Below are 21,933 nucleotides of genomic sequence, written 5' to 3'. Positions count from 1 at the left end.
ATTTTACGCATATACTATAGCGCCTGGATGTGGTAGCGGCGAGTAGAAAATCAGCCACTGCCAATAATGAATCGACTGCTTTGAGCGTGCTTACAGCGGCACACTAGGAGTTAACTTTCTGAAATCAGTATGGCGAAAGACATCTAAGGTTCGATTTCTCAAAATTAAGCACTTCAATCGAAAAAATATTTGGTAGGCGTAGTAGCGGACGCCATCCCTCATAACCGGTACCAAATAGTTTTTCATGAAAAGTTCCTAATTTGGAGAAAACCAGCGTTAGATGTCTTTCGCCATACAAATTTCTGGCGGTTAACTCTTGCTGGCTATTTTGTGCATATACTATAGCGCCTGGATGTGGCAGCGGCGGGTAGAAAATCAGCCACTGCCAATAATTCATTTTAACATTTTTTTTCTTGGTGGCAAAAAAATCGATATTTACGATTAATGCCAGAAAACGAGACACCCCTATCTCTATGTCACAAGCACAAGCTCGTCGTCAGTCGTCACTCCGTCAGACAGTTTCGCACAATCGCGAGCTGAGTTACGCGACTACTGCATTTCTAATCGGGAAAAAGTTGGTTTTTGTCGATAAAATCCGCCAATCAGTAGAAGAAAACCAGTGGAAAGTGTGCCTATTTTGAAAGTTGTGTTAATAGAAATGGTATAGTTGCATGATTTTTAGTGATTAAATCTAAATTTTGATGATTTAATCGGTCTCAGTTCAGTAGGCGAAAAAGTGATTTCGGATGCTGCATCTACAGAAGAGAAAGAAGAAAACCTTCAGATGTAGTGCGGTGTCGGTGACAAACCAAAATAAGCAAAGCATTGCCTTTGAGAATTTTTTGAATTAAAGTTTTGTTAATATCAATTTTAGAAGTCATCTTACTTATTTAAAATAGAGTACTGAATTGTGTTCAATATGTTTAGAGATCCACTTTGTGAGAAGAAAAGTGGATTTTTGTCAGTTCTGCCTAACTACGATGCAACTTCTAAAAATGTATCTGATACGTCTTGTGCATGCAACATAAACAAACGCAACGCAACTGATGCCGGCTCTTGGTTGAACAAATTTGCAAAATTGTTTAGGGTAACCGCTCCCTTAGTGAAGGTCTTAAGTTTTGTAGACATTTGATTTAGTCGAAGAGAATATTTTTCTCGAAATTTAATATTGATATATAGACACTGCGAATTGTTTCCTGAAAAATACTGGATGATGCGTTTTAGGATCTCCAGAAATAAAAAGCAAGCATTTCCAAAAGAAATGTAGAGGATTTCTAGATAACAGCTCTAAAGCAAGTGTTTTTCAGAGGGGATTTCAAGAGTTTTTTTTTTAAATTTTGCAAGAGATTTTTGAACAAACTTTAGAGCAACACCTAGAGGACCTCTTGGATTATTTTTGAAGAAATATATTGTGTAATATTTTAGAGGAACTCCCTGGACAGTTTTAACTTCCCTAGGAGGAAACTTTATAGATCATCAAAAACGCTCGTTCACATATTTGCTAGCTCTTGCAGATAATGCACTATCCGACAATACTATCGTGACATTATCGTAATCTAAACGCCTGTTAGAAGATGAAAATTCCTATTTACATTATGCTAATGTCGCGACAGTATTGTCGAATAGTACATTGCTACTAGAATTAGCAGTTAAATAAATTATTAGTCGAGTTCTTTTTGTTGGCATAAACAACAATGTCGAATTATTTAATTGATTTAATCAATTCAAATTTCTGTTGCTTCGCCCCCAATAATTAGCAAATTGTATTTAAATGGGCATTAAAAAACGGATTTGAGTGATAATACCATATCCGATTAATCCACCGAATTCCACCAGCGACTGAGTCCCACCGCCGCTGATTTACCGGCACCCACACCATTTCGATTAAGTCCACTGTCGTCTGCCAGCCAGCGTTTGTTTTTATATACAAATCGCATGGCAGCCGCGAGAGATCAACCAAGACCATACCATGGTCGTCCACCACAAGCCCATCATATTCTGTGTATACTCGACGCGTGTTTAGCGACGAGGTTTGTAATGTTAATAGTTGTATAGGTAGTTCAAAAGCAAGGCACCAACCAGTGTCGACGGCAGAAGCAATAATAAATATAAAACCTCGCGCTTTGCGCAGTGGGGGAGCTCCAAACTATTTCTGGACGAAATGACAGAAGTTGTTTTAAAAATTCTCTTGAATTTGGTATTGTTGATTATCTTTGGTGGATTATTAACTCTAATTATTCGGATCTGTAATTACACTTTTTACAAAGGTGTAGTCTAGGCCACGACAGTAGGGACAAGATATATATTGTAATTTGGAATGAAACGCATTCTTGTTAATTGGTACCTAATTGTTGCTTTATTAAAACGATAGCCTGCTAGTACAAGACTTTTGATCGGGTCAAGGAAAGTTTTTTTTAGAACATATAATTTAGGATACAGTGAGTGTAACAAAGATACTATTTTTTTTAGATTTATTTGCACGTCTTGATTTTATTGTGTAATATTTGTCAAAATTAATTATACAATCTTTGATAAATGTTGGCCGAAGTAATATGAGACAAGATTGTAAAAAAGGATTTCAATCAAAGTTAATTGCATTTGTTATGGGTGTTGACCACTCGGCTTGGATATTAATTAAAATGTTTTTAAAATTCAATGTGCATATGCACAGTGTGTGAAAGATTTAATTTGAAAAATGTGTAGTGATCCTAACTTAACTAATGACCTCAGTGTTTTGTAAGTAGTTCGTCCGCTATCTGGCCACTGCGTGCTCCGTCACATATTCTACGCGAAAGGAATGGAACACGCAGACAGACCGACCAGTTGTTCGTTCAGTTGTGGGGCCACTTCGTCGCGGTTTTTGCTCCTGAAAAGCAACATTATTATTACTGCTCTACTGCTGCTGCTGCAGGCTGCTGCCCATTGGTGTGATGACGATTGGAACGCAGAGCAAATCGGATTTAGTGCGGTGTTTAGTGCAGTTTTAGAAGCGAACCGGAGTTGAATAAGATTCAGTTTTTGCGCTAATAAAAGTGTGAATATATTATATAATCCTATATTGTAGATTGATTGAAGCTCGGCGATTGAAGAAGATTGAATTGGTTGCGCCTTCGGATTGAGGTCTTCCTCTCGGGGCCAGAGCAGAGGTGAAGACGAAGAATCTCAAGTGTTTCTCATACTCTTTTGTGTGCGTTTGTATACATTCGCGTTTGGTGTGATGTGATAAATGTTGAAATTAGGCATGCTCTACAAGTACCAATATAGGAGAGGGCGACCAAGTCGAAAAGTGCGACTTTAATGGGAAATTCGTGGTGTTGGAAGAAATCTAATTCCTGCTAGTCACTTCAGTGGCCTCAAAAGGCAATCGCACTGTGTTACACCTTTCGGATTCGCACAAGAAGAATCAACGTCGAAAAGGTATTCGTCGAGTGCGGCGCCATACGGACGAACGTGGGTGTCATTTCTGTGCGATCGTGTTAACTCGAGATTGTTGTGGGAGGAAATCCCCAGTTCGTGGAACCGCAGCTCAGCAAAGAGATCCAGATACATAAATTAGAGAGGCGCGAGTGGAAGCGACAGATCAAGCCGGATGTAGGCAGCAGACGTAAAAGGACACTGCCGAACGGAAGAGTATTGTGCGTGTGAGCGGCGTTTGTGGTGCGTGATTCCTACGCGAATCGCTGGAAGGGCCTTCTCCAAATGTAGCAACGATCGAGTGCAACAGAGTGCAGCGGTTACAGTCAGCGTCAAACGTTTTCAATTTGAGCGCAAAACATTGGTGCAAAAGTGGCGGTCGAACCGGAAATAGCGACGGAGTCGCCGGAGGAGGTGACCGTCGTCGTCGATGGCGGGGTGCATGTGGAGCTGTCCGTGCCGACGGTGGCGTTGCAAGTCCCCGCGTCTTCATCGTCGTCGTCGTCGTTGGGTGCAGTGACAACGATGGAGGAAACAGGTAGGTTCTACTTCTCTTTACTACTAAATAAGGGTATGTGTGGTCTCATGCCATATCAGGCTTTTGATTGCCGAAACGAAGTTGTGTAAAAATGCAAGTCCAATCAGACCAGTGCAATACAGGAACGTCAGTTGCCTTGCCATTGTCTCAAAACTACGTCATATTAGGGGCCGTACACGTATTACGAAAGCAATTATGGGAGAGGGAGGTTCTATCATTTTCTTACGCTCCATATAAACAAAAAATAATTTATAAAGTAAAAATCTTACATACGGGGAGGGGTGTCAAAAAATCCAGAAAAAATGCTTACGTAATTAGTGTACAAATTTACAAATGATTGTTCGCTACTTGGTTAGTTTTTATAATTAGATAAAGCGTTGGATAGGGGATTCGAACGAAGTACGAGCACAATTCGATATTCGTGAAGCCAAAGCCCTCTGGGATCAATTTATCAATCCGTCTCAAAAGTTCGCCGAACTCTGGATCAACACAGAAAAATATCACCATCTTATATTTTTGTTTGTTTCAACACCATCTGTGTTGCGGAGTTGCTAGAAGAATTATTTGCTAACACAGAGTAATATCATATCGGTATATCCATATGGGAGGAGCGTTCCTTCCTCAAGCACAACGTTGCCTCCAGAAATTATTCAAGTTTTGGCCCAGTCGGCTTAAAGAGCTGGATTGGAAGACTCCGAAATATGTAGCAAATAGGACTGACATGACATGTTTAGGTCATTTATGACACACACACTCTGAGGTGGGCTTTATGATAGATACATCGAAGGCCACTAAAGGTCACGTTTGCAACGATAGGCATCCAATCTTCAGATCTGCCATTAACGTTAAATATGTTCAACTGTGGCTGTGTGTTCTGCTGGGTTTTGTCTGCCAGAAGCCAATAACCCTCGGTTGTTTCTCGGCAGCTGAACAATACTAATTAAATAAGAAAATATTGCATTTTTTGCATATGGATTGCTAAGACAGTTCAAAAATCTGTGCGATTCAAAATGATCACTAAGTAAGCCGGAATCAAATCGCATGTCGCAAACCCCTACCTGTGTAAGGTTAAGTGTTTTCTCATAAAAAGCAGTTTGTGTATTGCACTGTTTTGCATCCGCGCGGCACCCGTGCCGCCCAAGCCAACGAAGCGCTTAATGTATTGGCGCCTTGTGTTGGTATGAGGGTTTTCCGCCGCTTTGCTTCGACGTACGGGGTTATTTATAGAGTTAGTCAAGTTTTTTTTGTGTTCTAAAATAAACTGCACTCGGTTCTGGTGGGTTCAGATCGCGCACTTGACCGAAGACGGAGGAAAAGTAGCAACAACCGAAGGAAAGGTAACACATTATTTGTGGTGCCACAATGTAAGTACAGTTCAGCGAGACGGGGTGGATTTTCTGGGAAATAAAAAGAGGACTCCACTTGAAATCTTCTTCTTTTTCATTGGCTTCACCTTTCAGCTGAAACTTGATCTGCTTTCAACTTAGTATTCTTTTAGCATTTCCACAGTAATTGATTGAAAGCTTTCCTATGCCTGCCGTTGCATAAACATGTATGTACCTTGTGGGGCAAGCACAGTGGATACACTGTGCCCAAGAAACCGAAAATCTGTACCATCCGATAACTTCCCTTTTTGTGGCACAGACCTGTTGGTCCATATATATCCGATAACTTGACCGAGCTTGATACGCGGTCCGGTCTAGGATGTTTTCGGGTGGGAAACGTTCTCGACTCCCTGGGCTTAGTGTATCCATTGTACTTGCCACACAAGATCAATAGGGTAGAGAACCATTTGGGCAGCACCCCCTATTCCCGTCAGCAACGTTCATTACTCGAGCGCATTACAACCGAATCACTTGTTTTTTAGTACATGGTTAGTTTCTGTCGATATCTAGTGATATACAAACAATCAAGCCATTTGGTTGGAACGCGGTCGAGTTATTAACGTTGCGGATGGGGTGCTGCCCAAATGGTCCCGCTCCCTACTCATGCGGGCATAGAAAGGTTTCAATTAATAACTGAGGAAATGCTAATAGAATACTACGTTGAAAAGTACAGTACACCTAGCTGCGGATTTATTGTCAGATTTTTTGGATATTACATACTGCGCATACCAGAATGAAGCATATATCCCGATCAAAACCAGAACATCTCTTGAAGAGCTATTGGTTTTCTATCACTGAAGATATAAAGCTAACACTAGCTGGCGTTAAAGAAAGGTACTTTCTCGTCCAGGACATCGAATCGAAACTTGGTGAGAAAATTCCATTATATATATATTTACCACATTATATTGAAACTATATGATACCATAAAAAACTATCAGGGCACCCGATTGAAGCGATTTGAATAGGAAGAGTGGAATCGCCAACTTCCTATTGTTAACATCTTGTGGATAAAGGGCGGGCTTTTCTTCCCATCTATTGGGTCAATCTGGGACACGAGGGCTAGATTATAATATTGTATGTACGAACTTTTATCTGGAAGGAGATTCTCTAGTCATCTCGTGGATTCGTATAAGTGTCTCTGCTTATGGAACCACCCCACCCATTTTGGCCCTTCATACAGGAGTCTGATGAAATACACACAGTATTATAATCATGATCAAATCGTTTGTCAGATATGGCCAGTGCTATCGGCAGTTGCCTTGCTACAATAGATGGTAGTATCATCATCATCATCATCATCATTACATACTGCGCGGCTTTTGTAATGTTCCCAAATGGATTCTTGCACAAAACTTCACGCGGCGAATCACTATCCAGAGGTACGGCCGTGCCAAACAATACACCTCAATGCTGTTCATCCCTAAGAATCACCTCTCCTGAAGGGAACCCCAAGCGGAATCTGACTAGGAGACGTGGCGGTGGTTTGACAGTGGGCTCTGTGGAATCTCTACAAAAAACCACAGGTCTATGAGCAGCTCAGTACAAGCGACTCGTGCCGCTTCCAAAGCACTTCAGCCTATCAACGGGAGTGCCAACCGGCACATTAAGATCGATACTAGTAAGGTCCTAATTATGGTATACTGATCACGGCTGCGCTGCGTGGAATTTTGAGAAAATCAGGCAATACATTTCGATTTGTCTCTCCCCTCATCTTGGAATAGGTGGAAACCGGTGTGTCTAACCGAAGCCAGATATCAATCACTTAAGCCCGCAGTCCACTGTTTGTCATAATAACAAATATTTGTCAAGTTTATCCGGACATTAGAAATCGATATGGATATCAGAACGACAAAAAGTACAGGGACGGATACATTTTTAAACCCACGAAAGCCACCATTGCCGTGCGCGAAAAACTGGATAGGACAGTTGTCTAGCTTAATACTTGACCTTGATAGGGGAACCCGGGGCAAAAAGGTCACCTTAAGCATTTTGAACTATTGTTTAGTAGTAACACCACTAAATCAAACGTTTATCGTATGCAAAATGTAATGTAGATTGCTATCAATGAAACTACATCGATATTGATATGAATCATATGATAAAAGTGGACTAAATATGAACATTTCTTTTGGTTGTTTTTTTTTCATTGAAAAAAAAGGCCCGGGGCAAGAAGGCCACCCTACAGGGGCAAAAAGGACACATATTGAAATGCAGGTGTAATAAAGAAACTACCACCTAGCCACATCCGCGGACGATGCCTCAGGTACACGTAGGCACTGTTCAGGGTGGCGTTGACGGAAACCGTGACACCAATCTTCACCGGCCAGTTGGAACGCGGTGTTGATTCTGTTCCTTACCGCCAGCCGGAATGCTAAGCTCCTGAAGTCGTGAATTGGCAGTGCAACGAGTCGTTGTTCTATGTTGAGTATGTGCTGAACGAGTGCATCCTCCTGCTGCGGATTATTCTCTGGAGCGGAGGGACCAAAGCCTCAAGCGTTAATCTTCCGATCCGGATGCTTAAAATTTGTATTATGCGTTTGACGACGAACACGGTACTGAGTGGCTGCTCGCTCCATAGACATGCCGGACTTGGTCACCGCTTCTATTGCGCGGTCATGTTGGCGAATGGTCATTGTTCCACGTCGAAATTCGTACCACGTACGCATTATCCTGAACCGGTCACTACGAAATCACAACAACAACAGTTTGACACTTGTATTTAAGGTTATGTTTGCGCGATTGAAAGAGTGACCCTTTTGCCCCTGGTAGAGGTGTCCTTTTTGCCCAGGATCGTCAATAGTACATTTAAATGCATATTTTCGCAAAAAAGGTACCAAAGTCAGTAGTGTTGAGTTAGAAATACCTGTAAATACAGTAAACTTGTTTCCTACTTCGAATAACCCTGAATTAATCTGAAATGTCCTTCGAAAATTCTTATTTTATGTGATGCCATTCTTATAATTTTTAACTAGACCGAAATAGCATTTTTTCAGCTATTTTGAGCTTTATTCAAAATTTTCAATTCGAAATTTGATGAATATTACATTATAAGACTGTTAAGAAGGTTAAAAAGTCATCGATTATGCTTATTACATTTTACAGGGAAATCAAGGGTGTCCTTCTTGCCCGGGTAAGGCCGAAGTGGCCTGTGCGGTATATAAGAGTCTTCTCCATTCGTCTCGGTCCATGGCTACACGTCGCCAACCACGCAGACTACGAAGGGTCCGCAAGACATCTTCCACCTGATCGATCCACCTTGCCCGGTGCGCACCTCGCCTTCTTGTGCCCGTCGGATCGTTGTCGAGAACCATTTTCACCGGGTTACTGTCCGACATTCTGGCTACGTGCCCGGCCCATCGCAGTCGTCCGATTTTCGCGGTGTGAACGATGGATGGTTCTCCCAACAGCTGATGCAATTCGTGGTTCATTCGCCTCCTCCACGTACCGTCCGCCATCTGCACCCCACCATAGATGGTACGCAGCACTTTCCTTTCGAAAACTCCAAGTGCGCGTTGGTCCTCCACGAGCATCGTCCAGGTCTCGTGTCCGTAGAGGACTACCGGTCTAATTAGCGTTTTGTAGATTGTCAGTTTGGTACGGCGGCGAACTCTATTCGATCGGAGCGTCTTGCGGAGTCCAAAGTACGTACGATTTCCAGCCACTATGCGTCTCCGAATTTCTCTGCTGGTGTCATTTTCGGCAGTCACCAGTGAGCCCAAGTACACAAATTCTTCTACCACCTCGATTTCGTCACCACCGATGCAAACTCGCGGTGGGTGGCTCACATTGTCTTCTCTTGAACCTCTGCCTATCATGTACTTCGTCTTCGACGTGTTGATGACTAGTCCGATCCGCTTAGCTTCCCTCTTCAGTCTGATGTAGGCTTCCTCCATCTTCTCAAAGTTACGTGCCATAATATCTATGTCGTCGGCGAAACCAAATAGCTGGACGGACTTATTGAAAATTGTACCACTCGTGTTAATCCCTGCTCTTCGTATTACCCCTTCCAAAGCGATGTTGAATAGCAAACACAAAAGACCATCACCTTGCCGTAACCCTCTGCGGGTTTCGAAGGGACTCGAGAATGCCCTGAAACTCGAACTACGCACATCACCCGATCCATCGTCGCTTTGATCAATCGTGTCAGTTTATCCGGAAAACCGTGTTCGTGCATTAGCTGCCATAGCTGGTCCCGATCGATTGTATCATATGCGGCTTTGAAGTCGATGAATAGATGATGTGTGGGCACGTTGTATTCGCGGCATTTCTGCAGTACTTGGCGAATGGCGAACACCTGGTCCGTGGTGGAGCGTTCGCCCATAAACCCGCCTGGTACTGCCCCACGAACTCCCTTGCAGCTAGTCGACGGCATAAAATTTGGGAGAGTACCTTGTAGGCGGCGTTCAGCAATGTGATTGCGCGGTAGTTGCTACAATCCAGCTTATCGCCCTTTTGTAGATGGGACACACGACACCTTCCATCCACTCCTGCGGCAAAACTTCCTCCTCCCAAATCTTGGTAATGACCCAGTGCAGCGCTCTAGCCAGTGCCTCACCACCGTGTTTAAATAGCTCTCCTGGTAGTTGGTCAACCCCAGGGGCTTTGTTGTTCTTCAGCCGGCCAATCTCCTCCTGGATTTCCTGGAGATCCGGAGCCGGTAGAATTATGTCCTGCGCGCGTTCTCCCAGGTCCATCACCATACCGCCATGTTCGTCTGCCACATCGCCATTCAGGTGCTCTTCGTAGTGCTGCCGCCACCTTTGGATCACCTCACGCTCGTTCGTAAGAAGGTTCCCGTTTATGTCCTTACACATATCAGGCTGTGGCACGTGGCCCTTGCGTGAACGGTTTAACTTCTCATAGAACTTTCGTGTGTTATTAGCGCGGTACAGTTGCTCCGTTTCTTCACGGTCTCGATCTTCCTGCTGGCGCTTTTTCCTCCGGAAAATCGAGTTTTGTCTGTTCCGCGCCTGTTTATATCGTGCCTCGTTCGCCCTCGTGCGGTGTTGCAGCAATCTTGCCCATGCTGCATTCTTCTCTTCCACTAACTGCTCACATTCGCCGTCATACCAGTCGTTTCTCTGATCCGGGGGCACCGTGCCTAGTGCAGCGGTTGCGGTGCTACCAATGGCGGATCGAATATCTCTCCAGCCATCTTCAAGAGACGCTGCGCCTAGCTGCTCTTCCGTTGGAAGTGCCACTTCCAGCTGCTGCGAGTATTCTTGGGCTAGTCTACCGTCTTGTAGCCGCCCAATGTTAAGCCGCGGCGTCCGACTTCGACGCGTGTTGTACACCGTGTAAGCGTGTAAGCCTAATTAAAGAGTAATTCTCGCTGAAATGTACGGTAAATCGTACATAACTTTTGATAGAAAAAGCATACACCTGAGATTTTTTTGACACAATGCACAATATAAGCTAAGCCTTCTATCGGAAAATTAATATTCAAAATCGGTGGTTGCAAACCTGTCGGAAAAATAGTTTTCAAAAAGAAATCCAAGATGGCGGCCAAATTCAATATGGCTGCTTCTTTTCAAATTATTGCAAATTGAGGATACACTCTTCCTCTTTCCAACGATATGCTGATCTCTACGATCGGTTTAGAAATGTTGGAGTTATGATAGTTTTAGTTGGTCAAGAGTTGACAAAACTCGAGGGTCCATTAAAATGATTTCGTGTATATCTAACGAGGGGTTCATCTTTCTGCAGAATTTAACTCGGATCCTTAAAATGCTTGCCGAAAGCTTTCGAAAGAATAAAAATTTAGGCATTTTTAGAACCTCGTGTAAATAGCAGTGGCGTGTGGTCGGCCTGTTCAACCTGCACAGGTAGGTAAACTAATGAAGGTTATTTTGATGTTGTGTTCAAAAACAAAGTTGCATCGGTTGGCAGAAAACAAAGCTGTTACAACAACTACGTTCAATTTAGTTTCTAAACAAATTTACACACATTTGAAACATTTGCGTCAAATATGTAAATTTACTGTTTGTATTCAAGCGTTTGGTTGTTTGTATCATTTTAATGTACAAAAAGACACTCTTGCATCAAAATCTTGCAACGAAATGGCGTCGCAGTTCGTTCAAGTTTACGACGTGAATAAAAAAGAAAATATGAGAGAGAATTTTAAGGGAAGTTTTCTCTCTGTTCTTCTGTTTGCATAATATCGACGCCTTCTAACATTTCGTTGCAACTCGTTCAACTTCAAATTTAAACGATCAGGGGCCTGTAGCATAATCAAAATTTTACTAATAATATTAGTAGAGTAGCTTGTAACTTGTATTTTTCTGTTGCATAATGAATCTACAAGTATGAATTTACAAGACTAATATTACAAGTAAACCGCACTAATAATATTAGTGGAATTTACAAGTAACTGTTTCATAAAGAAAATACAAGTAGAAATTATTAGCGTTGGCTTGTAGTTTCTTTTACAAGTATGAATGGTGCTGTAATTTAATTTACAAGTAGCATTTATTTTATTATTTTAGCTGTGCAAAGTTATTATATTATAATTATTAATTGTTTTTAACGACTTAACAGAGAAAGAAACTATTATTCTAGATGCTTCAAATAACCATATAATGAAACACTGTGAACTAAGAATAAATTTCTCGTTCCCATATAACACTGAGAATTATGAAAATTTTCAAATGACTTTAAATATAGTAGAAGTACTATAAGTGCTGACATCAAGTATTCAAATGGTGGAGCGCTAAAGATCATTAGCAATTATGCAGTACACAGAAACCCAAAACAACTCAAAAGTGGGTTGTTTTAGCTCAAATTCGTACTTTGGACCAATAACCCAATTTTGAGTAAAATGAGTTTCCTAACACTTAGTAGTTTAACTTAATCCACTTAAAACATATTAACCAAAGCTGAGTTTAGTTTACCAAAGTTGAACTCATTCATTTCAAAATTGAGAATATATTAATTAACTGAAATTTGTATTATTGTATTATTGTATTATTATACTAAACAATCTCGCATGGTCTTCAACATGCATTTTGCTTTATGTTTGACAACAATCACGGGAAAGAAAGAAAATACGGAAAAACTACCTAAATTCTAAGTAGATTTCATTACGATATTTTCATCAGTTAGTATTTTGAACTAAAAAAGAAATCGTCCAAATTTCATAATCGTAGTAGAAGCAAAATCTTAACCCGCATAAGTCTCACGATACACGTAAATTAAACCCTCTTCAAAAACCCACAACAAATAAGTCGGGATTAGATTTATCATGGAGGATACGTTCGCGTAACTTACAAATCGCCTTAATTAAAACTTAAGTCAATCTCAAATACCACGTAAAAACGACTCCAGTGTGCATTACATTGGCTTGGTTAAAAATGACAATACCACGAATCTGGCTTAAGCCGCGGAATCAATAAATATACAAAGAGTGTTCCGTGCATACCTATCGCAGTCAAAATATATATTCTATCCACAAATTTGCAAACAAACGTTAACAAATCGTCTACCTCCGCATTGACAGTGAACTGTCGGATGAATTTTGACAGGTAAATGAACCTGACGGACTTGTAATTTCAACCTTACTAATAATACAAGTACTAATATTATTAGTTGGCAAAACATTATTATGCGACGCAAATTACAAGTACTTGTAATTTGTTGACTTGTAACTTGTAGCTAATATTATTAGTCGGATTATGCTACAGGGCCCAGAAGACATATTCTTCTGTCGCTTCAACTAATATGGAATGCGCGGAATACAAAACTACACATGATACGGATGTCAGTAGTAACAACAGTACATATTTGACTTAGTTCGTGGGGAGCAGATTGGTTCAGCATAGTTATTTGAACGTAATTAATTAAAATGTCTTCAGCATATTTCGTGGCCGAGTTGTCACTAGCACTGCTTTTCTAGTTCAATATTGTTTGTGCAAGTTCATACACAAGGATGTCTCTGCATGTGGAATATTGTTATTAATAATCTGCAATAAAATTGTATCTTGTTTAATATGTGGCTCAAACATAGCTGTAATGATCTGCATAACCTCACTTTTTCAAAGAAACTTATTTGTTATCAAACAGTTGCATAATGCTTTTCTCTTGCTAACTAACAACGAAAAGTGAGTTTTATAAAGATATTTTTCCGATGGTCACTGGTGGCGCCAGTCATAGTTATTTGGTAGGGCACCACTTGGTGCAAGAACGTTGCCTTTGGAAACAAAGCGTGCTAGCTTCTTAAACCTTCGTGTGACCTCTTAAACCACTAGTGTACAACACTAACGAAAAAACCTCATACGAGCGAGCCTGCACGGGTGTTTCAGAATGTTATTTGATTATTGTACATTTTTGAACAGGTTCCCAATTATTCCACGCGACGCCCCTGGTAAATAGTGGCCCGGTTTCAGCGAGAATTACTCAAAGTGGCCCGACGAAGTACGGCACTGACTGCCGATAGTGTTCTAACTCCGGAACGTTCGGGGGTATCCTCGGTAACCACTAACAGGATGTTAACCTTTGAGAACGCGCTCCAATTTTTGTAACCCGAGCGCGCGTTGTATTTTGTACAACAGTGTTAGTTTGTGCGTTTATAATTGTTATTTTTCTTAAGGCTAAGGAGATAGACGCTTACAATCTCCAACAAAGTTGTTCAGGACATCCAGGTCTTCACATTGAAATGCGTAATAGTTGGGAATTCATACAAAGTTGTTCAGGTGGTAAAAACCATTGAATTCTGCTGATACGCGGTGCTAGTGCACAGAGAATATCAACCTACTTTACGAGATATTTTAAAAGCTCTAAAATATAGAATGTTGCCGTTTTCTACAAAGTTGTTCGAGTGGTCAAATCCATTGCAACAAATACCCCTAATGATTACCTAAAATTTTTCCGAAGATATCAAAACGATCGGAGCCGTTTTAAAGTTAAATTTTTTTGAAAGTGTTCAAGGTGGTTTTGCTTAGGCCCTTGTCAAAAGCTAGGCTAGAGTCAAAATGGCAAACCAATGATGCAAATTATGTTTTGCCTTTCGCGTATACTAAGTATACGTAAAGGCTATAGGATCACTCCAAAACCGAACTTTTGATAGAAGCCTCGGAAACCCATAGTGTTATATACCAATCGACTCAGCTCGACGAATTGAGGTGATGTCTGTATGTTTTTTTCTTCCTAAGCAATGGAGGGAGAATCTGCTCAACAGACATCCTGGGTTGTCCAGAAAGTGCGGGCTTAGGGACCACCTCCAAGAGCAAACGAGGAAGCAGGACTGCATCCCCGACCCGCTAAACCGTTTCTGTTCCCGCCAAGCCTATGGTCCCTTCGGTACAACCAGAAAGTAATGCTTCAAAGGGGGACCAGTGCATAACGCACCCTCGAGGTTAGCTGCGTGTCCTTGCAGCACCGAACATCGTGACTCGCTTTTTTAGAAGAACACCATGGTATCGTGCCAGCACGTTGCCGGCTTTCCAGGTGGCCTTACCACGCCCTATGTCCTTGGAAGGTGGGAAGGGTCGACTTCGCGCCTGCTTCCCTCTGCACGACTGGTATCAAGAATGATGATGCCGCGTGCACCCCACATTGACCTTTCTGCGATAGGGCCTATTCGCCAGCACACAGAGGGAATTGCCGGCGCGGAGCCTACGCCTGCCTCAGCCTTGACGAGGACCCCTTTCCGTCCTCGGGCTCGGAACCCGCCCGGTTGACCGACGCCGCGAAAGCGACGATACCATGTTGTTCTTCACGCGGCCACTTGTTCGATAAAAGGATCGAGTTCGACCACAGACCATGACCACCGGTATGACCCATGAAGCCGACTCCGATCCCTTGGACCACCTCTTATTTGCGCCTGAACTAGCCATCCTTGAGTCCACGCGCCACCTTCTGTGTAGCTCCGAGACGATTTGGGCGATAGCCGATAAAACGGCGTTCCAGCCAACTTCATCTTTACACATCCTCCGAACTAGGTTGTCCGGGGTAGTGTCCAGACCACATGTGGCAAGCATGTGGTCACGCATTGCGCAGGCCTGGTAGCGGGTCACTTTTTAGTGACTTGGTCACTTTTTTCGGGCTAGTCACTAAAAAGTCTCTTTTTTCGACCTCAAGTCACTAAAGTCACTTTTCTCGCAAAAAGTCACTATTTTCAACTATTTTGAAACTATTGACTAAGATTTTCTTATAAAGCTTTATCCATCGGAACCTGTTTTGTTTATGGCGGAAATGAAATTACGGATCTTGGAAAAATGATCACTCTGAAACATCGCCAGCCATTTAACTCGCTGCTCCTATTGAAATTTCACCAGTAGCTAATTGAAGGTGTTTCACGTCACAGTTTATAAATTGGTATACAGTCATGCAAGCAGGAGACCTGTCGATTTAGTTTTTTTAACTCAAACTTTATGCAGTAGGGGAAGGTGAGAAGACTTGATTCTCCCCTGTTTTACCAAGAACTAAACTGCCCATGATCGGATATTTGTAACACTCCACAACAGTAAAACAGGTTTTACTATCTTGCTTATCTGTGGTAAGCTGGAAATGATTGAGTTTGTGGGGAGGATTAACAAACGATTTACAAAATCAACCAAAATGCATATGTTACAAATGCTATCATTTTTTCACAGCACAAATCCATAAATATGCTAAATGATCTTCACTGATAAAAATGCCATCATTCCACCACAACTTCAGGATACCTGAAATTTGAGTTGTTGCCTCAATTTGAGGAGACTTTATCTCTCATTAGGCATCCATATAAGCATTTGTCTAAAAAATTCAAGAAAATATAATTTGTTCTCAAGCGGCTTTTTTACAGATGTAATGAAGGGTTTGCTCTAAACAAATATTTATTGAGTAGATATCATAGAAAGGCGATCAAGTCTCTCCAATTTTGAAGATTGCATGCGCTGTCGAATTCCATAGCAAAAATCGTTCATGAATACGCACCTCAAGTTGGAAAATCTGCGTATTTTGGAGTAAAAATATTTAAAAATTCAGAGAGCATGGTCCTCATTACAAGCAGGAGGTCGAACGTTCAATCCCAAGCTCGTTGTACATGAATCTTCATAATTTTTGTATCGTTTTCTACCAAAACGATCCTACTGTTGTTCCTGTCGCACTAAAAATTCCAAAAACATCCGTGACACCTATGACAAATCGTTAGAGTTTTCTGCATCTTTCTTAAGTAGGCAGCTAATCCAATGATCGTAATTTTCACTTCTCACGAGAAGAGAATGCTCATTCCCGCAGATATTCGCCGAGAAATAATTTTCAGGAAAGAAAAATAGGTGTTAAGAGTGATAACTATATTTCGATCACTTCCAGTGGCGTAAAAATTTGATTTGCTTGCAGACTACTCGTAGTTTTAAGTTATCCTGCTTTTTACTGGTATTGAGTAAAATTTCCGTGGGGTTAAAAGAGAGGGTAATAATTTTACTTAGTCACTCAGTAGATAAAAGTTACCGAGTACGATTTTCATTTTTCTTCTGAGCTCGTTCTAAGAGAAAAGAGTGGCGAGTGAAAGATGTTTCCCGCCACAAATTACAAAAAAAATATTCTCCTTCGACCCAAAAACGCTTGATTTCGTGTAATCGAACTTGCAATTGAAATTGGAAGTCACTATTTGGTCACTTTTTCTGCAACTGAAAGTCACTATTTGGTCCCTTTTTTCGGCAGCTTTGGTCACTAAAGTCACTATTTTGAGTGGCTTCGGTCGCTACCAGCCCTGATTGCGCGAAAACGTGAGCACACGAACAACACGTGTTCCGCCGTTTCCTCTAAACCTGCGCACATCAAACACTCGGGCGTGACCAAGCAAGCCAGCTGCGTTACCTGTACTGTGATTTTGCAGCACGCTTAAACGCCGGGCACATCGAACCCCCATGGGGTGCTTGCTGTTCACAGCTTTGCTGGAACAAATCAAACAATTGGGAGGGTTCGTGCAGCATTGTGCCTTATGTCCCTCCAATCCGCAGCGTCGGCAGAGATTGCTTCTGTCAGGGCCTTTGCAGTCCCATTGCTTGTGCCCCGGTTCCAGGCACTTGAAGCAAACTTCGGGTTGCTCGTATATGCCCACAGGGCATACCGACCATCCCACCTTGACGCTCCCTAACTTGTCTACCTTGGAGGCGTCCGCTGCAGATAGCCGAACCAATGCTACCTGCGTCCCTGCCGGACCTTTCCGCAGCCGAACGGCTGTGGTGGGCGTCTCCACTTCACACTGTCGCCGCAGTGCCGTGACGAGCTCTTCGACTTCGGTGATCTCGTCCAGGTCTTTAACCCTTAGATTCACCTGCGTAGTGAGTGCCCTCACCTTGACCGTCTCGCCTAGAACTTCCTCCGCCAACTTATTGTAGGCGGCGCCCTTTTGCGAGACGCTCCGCTTCAGCTCGAGGATCATCTCGGCCATCCGGGTACGTCTTATTCGACGTACTCACCGAGCTTGACGTCACTCCTCATCGCCTTCAAGACGTCCGAGTACTTAGCCTCGTCCGTTTTGATGACTAGGGCATCGCCCCTGGAGCGATTGGCGCCTACCATAGACTTCTTGCTACCCTCATTCGCCTGGGCCTTCTTTTCGGCCCTTGACGTCTTCGGTTTTTCTTAACCAGGGTCCAGGAGGCGTCATCCCCCTCTATTTCCCTGGTCGGAGGCGGCTGAGAGCTCTCAGCCTGCCGTAACCCCTTACCACCGTCTTTTTGGATGCACGGACCTTTCCAAGTCCTTCCTCCCCGGTTTTGGAGGTACCTGGCCGGGGCTCAGCTTCCCAGCCCCACTACCCTTGTTCGGGGTAGTAACCCTCCGCGTTTTGGAGCGGCCCCCAGGAGCTCATCCCTGGAGACTGTCTCCCCGTTTTTGTGTCTGCTCCGTTGGAGCAGTTACCCCTGACGTGCCCACGAATACTTGAGCCTCAGTCTGGGTAGACTTTGGCACCACCGTCTTCGTTGGCACGCCCTCGGTCGATTCGACCTTGCCCAATTCCGCGAATTCTTGGGCCTCAGTCTGGGTAGACCTCGACTCCACAGATTTCACGGATTCGCACTTGGCCGTCCCGACCGCCGTTTCCAGCTTGGCGTCCAACATCGACTTTCGAAGTTTCAGCAAGCTCCTCTTGAGTTCCTTACTGATATTATGCTTTGATGACGCAAAGTCGATGATGGCGTCCAGCTGTTCCGTCGCCACCTCGAAGGCCGAAAGCCCATCGCGTTTGCGGTTCATCGCTTTCACAAGCCATGGGCCGTCAATAACCTTCACCGGCGTTTTTTTAGCCGAGAGGAAAGTTAAGTGACCACGCTGGCGCTGCGCACTGACCTGCCGACTATTGCCTCTGGCCTCCTAGGCGGACACCTGAACAACCCACCTCTTGCGAAGGGGTTGTCGCCTACACTACTACCACTAATTGAAGAATTGACTTGGTTTTCCATTTTGGTCCCACGGGGAAAGAGGTCCACCACGCCAGAGCCCAGCATGGCGCGGTAAGGGACAATTACTGTGGAGGGTGCCCAGGTACCCCACAGGTTCCGTTAAAGGCCTAACTTATTATTTCACCCCCCTGGCCATGCATCCCCTCGGCACGGGTCGCTTGACGCCTTGGGATTAGGGGTTAGGGACGATGGTCCCGGTCTAACTCGCAGTGGCCATGGGGAGGGGTCGTCAAGCCCTTGGACAAAGTCCCTGCTGCCCCGCGAAAAAGAGGGGTCTGGGAATTATTAATCAGCTCACTCAGTTTATTTTTGATTCGCGGGATAGCATCACAGAGGAGGTTTATCACGGTTAACTGCCGATCTCCTCGAAGGCAAAATCCCACCCCAGGAAGATTCAAATTAGGCTGTATGGTATTGAAGGTGCTATCCTGTAGAAACTCTATTGCTTCGGCGAGGTCTTGGCTTCCGGTACACCGGCCCCCAAACTAAAACGGCGGTGCACTTCCCGAGCACAAGAGTGTCTGTGACCCATATACAACTGAATTTCATAGCATTTAAGTTGCTGCAACCAAATCCGTCTGGATTGTGCTTGTTGATTGTGGTTGTTTTCTTCGAGGTCATCATCAAGCGCCGAGAAGATCCGAAGGTTCTGGTTGGAGTATGGCTTCCGGTGGTAAGGCACGACTTCCTGGGTCAGGCGTTGGTTCGATGTTGCTGGTTGTGGTGCGGCACGTTGGAAGCTGATGAGTTGGGAGTGTAGATGATGCAGCCAACAGATGGTGGCTACTGTTTAATATGCATTCTTGTCAGCGTAAAAAAGCCAGTGCAGATTGGTCGGTTTTTCACAGGGTATGTTTGACGAAACTGCAGTTTTGTTATGTTTCAAATTTTTGTCAGATAGTTTGCTCTGATTTTCCATATATTAAAACAACATATCTGACAATCAGACTTGAAAAATTGAAATTTTAAGATACGTCGATTCGTAAAAAGATAGATTAAAAAAAAGTTAGTGTTGTGATGAATTGTTCTCAGAGTGTAATGGTTGCAAATTTCAATCGAAAACTTTTCAAATGAGAACAGTAGGCGAGTTGTTGCCGGCGATAACTTCTCAAATTTTGTATTTAAACGATAATTTAAACGATAATAAACACAGGTTTATCATTCAAATATAAACCTTATTTATACCAGCTAAATGTCAACAGTCCCGTTAGATCTTCTGTTCGACGTAATGGTTTCGTGGCAATGAGATAGATAGAAGGTGAGGAAGAAGACCAAATGCAAGTGTATTAGTGGATGATAGAAAATGTAAACAGCAAATGGTGACGTACATATTTGCATGGCTGCTTATGGGAGCTCGTTCGAATGTAGTAGTGAAATCTTTTTCGCCATACACGAAAGGCACGCACACATTATATGGATTTCCATACCTTAGTATTTATTTTCATTGGTTTCGTGGTAGCAAGAAAAATGATTTCAAAACTACTGTTGTCGAGGGTAAAGATGGGTCTGGGGGTGAGAAAAAATATGGGTCCTTTGAAAAAGCTGATCTTAAATAAGCCAAAAAATCGACTAAGACAATAAAACGAGAAACAAACCAAATATATCGCTTCATCTACTTTCAAAAACCATGAAAACTACTCCACCGTTCCAGGTTTACAGAAGCAAAATTCTTCTCTGCTCTGTCATACGACTAAGGTTTCCACCGACCGAGAATAATTATGGTATGAAATTTGAAAAAGTAACTTGTTGGCAGCATTCAGCAGCGTATCGCCATTATTGTAGAAGGCAAACACTGTATATCCACTCCTCCTCTTAAATATTAGAAATATGTATGCGCAATGTGTTCCCCGTTGCTATTTTGAGGGCTCAGCAGAGCTCTTTGCGATAATGATCTATTCTTTTCTTATATATTGATATAGGGTTGATTAGAACTACACATTGAAAGGTTCTCGGAAGTATCGATTCTGAATTCAAATGTATTAAGTGTGATTAAATGTTCATATTCATAAATTCAAACCGCGCATTATATTTCCGCTCCTCCGACCCCCTGAGTACCATTCCTTTGATACCACCTGTTTCACTATTTTAATTCGAGGACTCACGTGGATATCACGCGAGCCCTTGGGCCACGCTAAACACACGCCATGTGAATACTATTATTAAGTCGTCATAAATATACCCTTCATTATGGTTGCACATTTGCATTGTGACTATCATTTTTTCATTCATGAAACGATTTGGTCAGCCATTTGAACGCCGTCTTTCTATTGCACAATATGTGTATCAAACTATAAACAATTCAAAAATGCAGTTACTCGTTTATTACGGATGATTAATTGTTTACTCTGGAAAATTCCTCGCATTCTTCGGGATGAAATGTGATTTCTGACGGTCGTGTGTCGAGACAGTTTGTGTCCGCTGTAATCTCAGTCGCAAGCAATTCACAGGTTTTATCTCACTTTTAAGTCTTCTAATAGCCGTGCGCAAATTAATTGTCCGCTCAAGCGAAGATAAACTGTTTACAATCAGGCAAAGTACGCTCTTGTTGCTCGTCGCGATGCCATCTTGCTATCGCAACAGTAACAAGATGGTACAATCAATTAGCGCACCCTCGTTTTCGCCGCAACATCTTTTCGCTCTCGAGTGTGATAAATAAACGGTGCGAAAAAAAAAACTTCCGCCCGCCTTCCTCCAACCAATCAGCACCAACACCGATGGCGAGCGTCGTGTGCATTCCCGCTCCGCGTGATATTGGAAGCCAAAATGCGCAACGGAATGTTTGTTTACATCGATTCCGAGAATTTTCGACCCAACCAGCAGCGCTCGAGCAGTAATAAATTCTACCCACTGGTTGCGGTGCGCGGCGGTGGACGTTCGCGAAATAAATAAGGAAAAACCTCTTCAAAGCGCACACACACGCATGGGCACAACAGGTCGTCACTGTTATTATCTACGTCAAACTAACCAACAGGTTCCCATGTTTGTTGGCCGATATGGGTATTGACGACATGGGCAACAAAAAATGTTTGTCTTTCACATTTTTTATGCTCAGGGAAAAAATGCAGTTCGTTTATAACAAGGCTAGAGTTGTCCGACTATAGTGAAGCTATATGATTAATCGTTGTGTCGAAAATCAAGTTTCAACCTATATTATCCCAGCGTCCTATAAATAGGGCAGCCCTTGTGAACGTTCAGCGTGCTTTGT

At 42.9% G+C, this 21,933-nt stretch overlaps 1 protein-coding gene across 2 annotated transcripts in view; it reads left to right on the top strand.

Annotated features, from left to right (window-relative positions):
• The first annotated feature begins 508 nt into the window (after positions 1–508).
• The window catches only part of LOC134205760 (mitogen-activated protein kinase kinase kinase 15), an 81,387-nt gene continuing 59,962 nt past the window's right edge, over positions 509–21,933 (top strand). Inside the window, exons 1-2 of one of the 2 annotated variants that reach the window (XM_062681327.1) lie at positions 509–661; positions 3,065–3,952. In XM_062681327.1, coding sequence (XP_062537311.1) covers positions 3,940–3,952 — 13 coding nt within the window. In that variant the 5' untranslated portion in view covers positions 509–661; positions 3,065–3,939. Of the gene's footprint in view, positions 662–2,772; positions 3,953–21,933 lie in introns of those variants that run through there. The other variant, XM_062681326.1, reaches the window with a different exon arrangement.

This window comes from Armigeres subalbatus, chromosome 1, assembly GCF_024139115.2.
Source record: "Armigeres subalbatus isolate Guangzhou_Male chromosome 1, GZ_Asu_2, whole genome shotgun sequence".
In the NCBI taxonomy this organism is placed as follows: Eukaryota; Metazoa; Arthropoda; class Insecta; order Diptera; family Culicidae; genus Armigeres; species Armigeres subalbatus.
This window is presented reverse-complemented; position numbering and strand designations above follow the sequence as displayed.